General features: G+C 39.2%; 1 protein-coding gene across 1 annotated transcript; it reads right to left on the bottom strand.

Moving 5' to 3' along the window:
* Nucleotides 1-1,156: 1,156 nt before the first annotated feature.
* si:dkey-79d12.5 (maternal B9.15 protein) lies at nt 1,157-7,753 on the bottom strand. The gene is made up of 5 exons (XM_061716587.1): nt 7,615-7,753; nt 4,223-4,402; nt 3,977-4,114; nt 3,444-3,765; nt 1,157-2,258 (listed from the first exon to the last, which is right to left on the bottom strand). The coding sequence occupies exons 2-5, from the start codon at nt 4,393-4,395 to the stop codon at nt 2,052-2,054; spliced, it is 840 nt and encodes a 279-aa protein (XP_061572571.1). The 5' UTR covers nt 4,396-4,402; nt 7,615-7,753; the 3' UTR covers nt 1,157-2,051.
* Nucleotides 7,754-8,707: the final 954 nt, after the last annotated feature.

Here is an 8,707-nt window from a genome sequence, read left to right as displayed (position 1 = left end):
TTCTTGCTTTCTCTCATCCTTTCTTTCTTTTTTCTTTCATTCTTTCTTTATTTTATTTATTTTCTTTCTTTCTTCTGTTTATTATTCCTAATAAGCATTATTAAATTATTTTCTTTCATCCTTTCTTTACTTTGTCTTTTCTTTCTTTTTTTCATCCTTTCTTATTTTATGTTCTTTCTCATTGTATGTACTTTTTTCTTTTCATCCTTTCTCATTTCATGTCTTCTTTCTTTCATCCTTTCTTTCTTATTTATTTTTCTTCCATCCTTTCTTCCTTATTTTATGTTTTTTTTCTCATTTTATGTACTTTCATCCTTTCTACTGCGTAGGCTCTGCGTCTTTCTTTCTTTCTTTCTTGTTTTCTTTCTTTTATGTATTTTCTGTCCGTCTTTCTTTCATCTTTTCTTGCTTTCTCTCATCCTTTCTTTCTTTCTTTTTTAATTCATACTTTCTTCTGTTTATTATTCCTAATAAGCATTATTAAATTATTTTCTTTCATCCATTCTTTATTTTGTCTTTTCTTTCTTTCTTTCTTATTTTATGTTCTCTCATTTTATGTACTTTTTCTTTCTTTTCATCCTTTCTCATTTCATGTCTTCTTTCTTATTTATTTTTCTTTCATCCTTTCTTCCTTATTTTATGTTTTTTTTTCTCATTTTATGTACTTTCATCCTTTCTACTGCGTAGGGTCTGCGTTGGTGTAACGCGGAACCATAAATCAGCCTTGAGGCGCAGTGTGCTGCAGGTTCACTCAGTTGTGTTAGTTTAACATTTCTTTGCATAGGGCTGATCAGACAAGATGCCTGTTGGTGGAAAGTTTAAATGGAACAAAAAGTGTGATTGACAGCTGACTAACGTGCGACAAAGAAGCGTGGGAAATTGTTTTGAAATTGACCAGTTGTGATTTATCTTCTTCATTGTTGACTGCCAAGATCCAATACGTATTACTTTCATTTCCTTTGGAGCCTTTCTAAGTAAAGTCCTCCATGCGCCAAATACAGAGGAACAGCGTCACGGCCTTGGATTAAATGGTGGTCAGAGCACACAGGAGTATTTCCCCTGGAGCATCCTGCAAATGATGACAAAACCTGGGACAGGATGAGGGTAAATTGTTTTAAACTTTCAGGCTGACAGGTGCTCTTGCAAAAGAGAAAATGGACACTCAGATTTCAGGTAAAAGTTCGGTTTAATCTGGAGTAAAAAGAAAAGTATATTTCTACTGAAAAAAGGTGAGAGGAAAAAAACAATAAAAAGACAAAATCTTAAAAGTGGCAAGAAAACCGAATAAATATGCATTCAAATGATCACATAATTGAGTGGAGCATGCATTTGCATTCAATGTATAAAGCTCTAGCAGGTTCTTGTAAGGAATGATTTTACAATAAATAGTTGTTTTTCTTTAAAAAAAAACAGCCTTGGGAAAGCAGCTTTAAAAAAAGAAAATGTGCTTGTATTTTCTCAAGCAGGAATTGTACTGTACAGCAGTTCATTAAAAGGTGTTACTTGAGCACCATCTAGTGGTGCCCAAATAAATTACATAAAAGTAAAGAGAAACGTGCATTATACTATGGTACCCATGTTCACGACTTTTTACAAGTCATTTAGTGAAAAATAATCTAAATACAGATATTGTGACTAGTTACAAAAATATTAAAACCCTGAATCATATTCTACAAAGATTGATTTGTACACAGTGGACATATTTAGTAAACTAACTGGCAAAGATCATGACAGACAACACAGAAAGTCAATTATTTGGCTTAAAACATAAAAGTCCCTGAGTTAGTCTACCCACCCAGTGACTCAAGTCATTCATAAAGAGTACAGTACGCAAGAAAATTAATTTTGGAGATACAGCAGATTACAATGTGTTCAGGTTCAGTGGCAGTCACATTATCAAAGTTATAAAATGTTAAAAATTTTTAAAAAGGAAAAAAAAATACATACAATAAATCTGTTTTTGGCCCAAGTCATAGAACTTTCATGCCATGGCTCAGTTAAAAGAGCATGCAAAGCTCTAGCTGCCCTCCAGCCAGCAGTCTCTGGACAGTCTAACCCTTCACCGCCCCCCACGGCTGCAGGGCGGCCTGAGGCAGGATGAACTGGGGCGATGGCTGCGGCACAAAGTAGTAGCCAAAAACGTGTTGCGGTGGAGGTGGTGGCACTGTAGGTGCACACACTGTGGTCAGGAACACCGGCGCAGCCTTCTGAGGCCACACTGGTGTCGGGTGGTAGAAGTACTGGAGGCTAGCAGGGATCTGAGGGCAAAAAAATAAGATAAAACGGAAAGAGCGTGAGAGATGAACAAATCAGACGACACAGATGTACCAACTCTTCCAGAAAAAACTAATCTGAACTATTATGACATGGCAATGAGTTAATTGCCAATAAAAACATAAAAACAAACACACTGTATTTTGCATTGACGGGGTGACGATGACGGTGTGTCTACAACAGGCTGTGAATGAAATACATACATTCATGGTTTTATATATTGCAAGATATAAGAGAGACTTCATTGTATTTTCTAACTGACTAGACCAGGGGCCGGCAACCTAAAATGTTGAAAGAGCCATATTGGACCAAAAACACAAAAAACTAATATGTCTGGAGCCGCAAAAAATGAAGTCTTTTATAAGCCTTAGAATGAAGGCAAATGGCGAAAGGCGAAATGTCGAGGAAAGTGTCAAAATTTCAAGAAGAAAGTCGAAATGTCGAGAAAAAAGTGGAAATGTTGAGACAGAAGTTGAAATGTTGAGATAAAAGTCAAAAGGTCGAGAAAAAAGTCGAAAGGTCGAGATTAAAAAAGGAAAAAGGAAGAAAAAAATAGAAAAAAGCAAAAAGAAGAAAAAAAGAAAAAAAAAGAAAAAAGAAAAAAAAGAAGAAAAAGAGAAAAAAAGGATAAAAAGAGAAAAAAAGAAGAAAAAAAGATCCAACATTTTTGAAAAAGCTCCAAGGAGCCACTAGGGCGCCACAGGCTCTAGAGCCGCGGGTTGCCGACCCCTTGACTAGACAAACCAGTAGTCCTACCTGTCAGCAGCTGCAAGCTCATAAATATTTAAAGACAGGTTGCAAATAATGTAACATGGTAGGAGAAGTCAAATATTTGTGCAGTAGGGTTTGTGGCGACCCTTGCGGGGTGTGGCGGCTGGGATAGACTCCTCTAACAAGCCTGAACAGAAGGAAACCGTTGTAGCTTTCTACTTGAACATTTATCTATTTAATCTATAAAACTTTTTTTTTTCTTTGCAGTACAAGTTTATATTTAGATATTTTAAGGGGGTTGATGTTTTTGTCCTAATACATTGTTATAGTATATGTGTGGATGTGTTCAGGAACATGCCGTTCTCAACAGTGTTGCGTGTTATCAGCGTGTTTTCAGACGACAAAGAAACTCCATGACACAGACTCATAACAATCCTGTAAATAACAGAGAGAAATACCTTATTTCTGAGGTATTTTCCCTTATTCAGCCCATCTTCGTGCCACTTCCGAACCCTGGGCACCATCTTTATTGAGCAGGTGTTGCTTTCTGCTCCCTCCTTCACAGCCTGCTTCTGTTTTTCTTGCTTTCCCTCCAGCTCGCCGTCCTTTTCTTCCGTGTCGCTCGACGCAGCGGAACCACAATCTGATGAGGTAGCCGAGTGGTAATCTGATGTGTCCAGGTTCACAGAGCCGTCCTCCCGGTTTCCCTTCAAGCTCTCCTCATCTTCCTCTTTTTCGTTGAAACTGGCTATTGTGAAGGGCCTGCTGTTCTCCCCGGATCTGTGAGGGTGAGGAGGAGGGGGGGTATTCTTTTAAAAATGTGCATCAGCCATGTTTCATTTAGCTGGCGCCTTTATTCCTACATATTCACAGAATGCGTCATGATGACGACCCCCTCGTCATTTTTTTGGCGAGACGGTGCAAGCTTGTTGTTAAAACATGGCCGTAGGGTCTTTGTCTCAGCAGAACAGCTGGTGACTCAGTGACTCACCTTGCACACACTTCCAACGGGTCAATCCATAGTGTGAGCTCATGGGGAAGCCCCAGCTCGCTGGGGGCGAGCTCACACTCCTCGCAGGCCTTACGGACAACTTCATCACAGGGTTCTCCTTTATTTATCCGTATGCATCTGTGAAGGTTCAAATCCAATAATTAGGATACACGTCCGTCATCTTTGTGTGGAACAAATTACACCACGGCTGGGACAACCGCGTACAGATTTTATATTGATCCGTACCTGTACGCCTGGCCTTTGCTGGGACACTCAGGGTACCAGTGGTCGTCGTATTTGTCACATAAAAGTTTCTTTAGCTTCACTGCAAACAGCTCGGCTTTGGCTTCGTCAAGCTTGCCTCGTGCTACAGCCATACGTTTGAGAAAGTTGGCTCCAGCCTTCACCTCCCTTTTCATGGTGTCTCTATGAAGAAGGAAAGAAGAAAAAGAAATCAGGATCTTTATGTTGCCAGCTTATTTATCTCAGTGTTTGTGTGTGTAGGTTTTGCAATATGCAACGACTTCCCCACCATTAGAAGAGGAGGGACAGGAACTTTGGTCATGGCAAAAACACTTCCCTGTGCAACAGACCCTGAGCCATCTATTTTTATGACCTTCAGGGTAGCTGTGTGTGAAGAGCATTTTGTAGAAGTTGACTTGGTTTCCCGCTCGTAAATGGCCAGTTTATACTCATGCAAACAACATGCAAACATGCGCTGCTGTATCGATGTGTGAATGCAAATCCAATTTGCTCTCTGTGCTGTTTATCCTCTGATAGCACGCCTGCCTGGCTTGAGAGCCAATGTCACGCTGACCACAGAGCGGAGTGTGTTTAGTGAAGGCCAAGGCTGTTCAAACCGTGGAGCTGAGCTAGCGTACGCTTCACATCCTGCTGCTGTCCCTGACAAGAACTGCGCCTTGAACTTTGAGGTGCAGACAGCTGCTTGTTATTGTGGCTTTCAACACACCACTATTGCTTCAATATGCGTAATGTGTTGTGAAGACAAATTATTGTTGTGCTCTGGCATATGTACCCACAGCTCTCCCTTAAGAGTAGTTCTGACTGACACAACAAGTTAAGTGTAGCAGCTACTGTAAAACCTCATCGAATGTTTTGTTATTACATGAGAGCGTACACATGTTAGAGGCCTTGTGCTTAGAAATTCAGACAGCACCTTTGGCACCAGTCAATTATCAGTCTCAAGGAAAATTGCATGTTTTTTCTTAAGCTGCAGCGGTTGTCAGTCTGTTTTGCATTTCACTCTCACTGACTGAAAAAACCTCTCTGCAACGTGCAAACTGCAGCACGTTACAGTCACTGACAAATATGTGCCATCACAGGCTTATCCTGTGGACTATCCAGTTTTAAACGTATGCTGAGACTGTAAAGAATGTTTGAACACGGCCTGCTCCAATTTCAGTCGAAACTTTGTTCAGGGTGTCACTTGGTATGCAGGGTTTAAATCACAATTTGCTTTGGGAGTGATTACAGTAGAACTACAGAAGTGTTCAACAACAATTAATCTGATGTTCATTATAACTCTTGATTTTCATTATTCAGCGTTAGTGTCATTAAAAACAGAAACGTCAAAATAACTAAATGATGAACACTTTTTGGGACAAAAATAGCAAGATCACGCGGAATCTGCTCAATATTGCAAACCCAACAATGTTGCAGCCTCAACTATCGGTCATAGATGAGTTTGTCTGTACCCATAACTATAACTCAAAGTAAGAAAATCTGAATCAGACAAAATCAGTATCGGCAGGTCAGCCTTTTAAGAGAGTCAGAGATCAGAATCTGGAAAGAAAACTTCAATCAGTGCATCTCTAAATTTCACCTTTGTTTTTGTTATTTTTTCCTCCATCAAAATGGTGATGACTTTTTTTGTTGTTAAATCAACCGAAGGAATCAAGTAGGCTATTAATTATTAGATAAAAGTAACAAGCATCTTACTCTGCAGAAGCCTTCATTATCATTTTCAGACAACAATCTCAAACACAAATACATGTTCATTTTTCAAAAGCTAGGACCCCTGTCTCTTGTAAAATTGTATTTTAAATCCTTCAAGGGGCCTCTGCCTTCTGTCATCGGCTGTGTGAGGTAAACATATTCCAGTCAGACAAACTGGTTAGAGCAAAGAATCACGGGACTCTAAAGCCTAAACTGTATATTTGTGATGCAGACATGTTTGTTATGTCTGGTCTTTGATTGTTTTGTTTTTATCGTTGGAACGACAGAGAACATTCACCAAATTTAACAAATTATGGCCAAATGTGATGGTGCCTGGCATGCAAGTATGTTTTGAAAGTAATTTGGACAACAACAACAACCGGACCATCTGACCAACGTTATTTACCTGCAACCAAGAGGATCTTAGCGGTGGTGATGTACAAAAATAACATTATCAGCATCTGCTGTGTGTTAGCTTCCTAAAGACGAAGTCTTCGTTCTTCTGTTATCTAAGACACAACTTGATACAACAACTAAAGCAGCACTGAATCCATATCTTTACTGCTGTCTGGTAAACGCCATAACATCATTTAATTGGTAACTGTTTAGCCCAACCCTTTACGGCACCATTGACCTTACATTCGTTTGATGTTTGAGTCTGACAGCATGTAACAATCCACACATCACTGCTGATTCAGTACAATCTTCTCCCAACTATAATTTCAGCTGACTTTAATCCCAACGTTAAATAATATATAGATCTTTAAATGGCCTAAACAATTTTCACCTCACTGGTGGGAGCCCGTTTTCACTGATCACTTCAAAAGTCTACACTGTTTGACCTAATCAGCAGGCATCCATGGCTTAAACAGCTCTCCGGAGAGGAAAACAGGCTTCTGGAGCTGCAGCATGTTTGTTGTGTGTTTACTGAACAGTGACGAGCCGCCTTGATCAGGAACTGTGTTTGTCTTGTCACACAACATGACCCATTTTCAGCTTGGCTTTGATTGTTTACCCTCAGCATGTAAACTGTGGTGCATGTTGGTCAGACTGAACCCAGTCCTTTATGTAGCATTTGGCACTTTTATTTGGTATTTATTTATTTATTTATTTGTATTTGCAATAAAACAAGTCAACCCAACAAAGCAGCCAAACACACACACACACACACACACACACACACACACACACACACACACACACACACACACACACACACACACACAAGGCTGCACGTGCTGTTCTCCATTACAAACAGGAAAAACTTAACCAAACTGTTCTTTGCAACCTTTTTTCCTGTTTCTTTGTACTTTCACAGAGGAAACATAATGGTTTCTGTTGATAGTACACTGGAAACAACACATTTGGGGGTTTTCTCTATTGCGGAAACTCCCCCGGTGGAAACACAGAAAGTTATCAGAAACCAGAGTGCGGATGTGTGTGTTTTTTGCCGAGGAGCGACACTGCGACTCTAAACGGCTGTTAGACGTCTTTAGATAAAATAAAATAAAGTTTTGTAAATAGAAATTAATTTCTACATAGCAGTTTCTACGTAATTGGGGTAAAATCGTAAAAGTAACATACGAAACTATGAAAACAAAACTATTACAGTGTAATAAATAACCAACTGTGTTCCTACATCCACATAATAGTAAATGTAAACGACGTGAAATAATACTCACGTGTAATTATACCGCGCTGCGTCCTGCGTGCTGCCGTCGCTCGTCTGCTCTGTTGTTGAACTTATCAATCAGATCAGCACATGTTGCTTCCTTGTTCTCACTTGTGAGCGCGATGCTGCAACGTCCACGCAGATTACCGTCAGCGTGACTCACTTCCGGCAGACAGCGGTGAGTAATGAGTGACTGGCCGCTCCACGCCTGGCCACACCTGCCCTGCCCAAATATGGGCATTAGATGGAAACAGCTGGTACAGTCGACGCACTATAAAGCATGAATTATGGTTCCGCGTTAAATCGACGCAGAACCTACGGCGTGGGGTACGCGGCGACGCACGCCGTACGGTGCGCGTCGCCGCGGTACTCTACGCCGTAGGCTCTGCGTTGGTGTAACGTGGAACCATAAATCAGCCTTTATTACAGTCGACGCACTATTACACATTTGGTGTAATCTGTGTTTTCACTGCGTGTTTTGAGAGTACGAATAAAATGACTGTTAACTGTTATTGGAAGTCACTCGAGCACTGACATAATGTAGGAGCGAGGGTGTAAATACACTTTAAATACTTTGTTTAAGTACCTTTTATTTTTTAGGCATTTCTTCTTTTTTTTTAGTATTTTCATATTTTTAATAAATAGTCTCATTTGATTTTGCCAGTTATTTTCAATGAGTCAAGAATTTCGCGTCACACATTACAATGAGGGATACACATTTGCTGTGTTACATTAAACTTAACGACTAACAAGTCAGAGACTAAAATGCTAATTAACCCCTACCAAATAATTAACTCGTGATCAAAATGTATTAAAGGGTTACTGGCTCAGTAGTTATAAGTGTAATACTACTAATAAAAATGCTAACAACAACAACAACAACAACAACAATAATACTACTACTACTACTACTAATAATAATAATAATAATAATAATAATAATAATAATAATAACAATAATAATAATGATAATAATAATAATAATAGTAAAAAAAAAATAATGATAATATTAATAACGAAAATATAAAAACCACACCGCTAGCATTGTTCTTCTTCTTTCTAGTTTTAAAGTTAGGTAGAAACGTTACGTGGATTGCCACAAT

This window comes from Cololabis saira, chromosome 3 (genome assembly GCF_033807715.1).
Source record: "Cololabis saira isolate AMF1-May2022 chromosome 3, fColSai1.1, whole genome shotgun sequence".
NCBI lineage: Eukaryota > Metazoa > Chordata > Actinopteri > Beloniformes > Belonidae > Cololabis > Cololabis saira.
Note: the sequence above shows the minus strand (reverse complement) of the source record. Positions and strands in the feature narration are given on the sequence as shown.

Coding starts and splice junctions, on each gene's coding strand:
- si:dkey-79d12.5 (XM_061716587.1), bottom strand. CDS start 4,395: ATGAAAAGGGAGGTGAAGGCTGGAGCCAACTTTCTCAAACGTATGGCT. Junction 4,115..4,222: donor AGCAAAGGCCAGGCGTACAG/GTACGGATCAAT, acceptor GAACCTTCACAG/ATGCATACGGATAAATAAAG. Junction 3,766..3,976: donor CCGTTGGAAGTGTGTGCAAG/GTGAGTCACTGA, acceptor TCACCCTCACAG/ATCCGGGGAGAACAGCAGGC.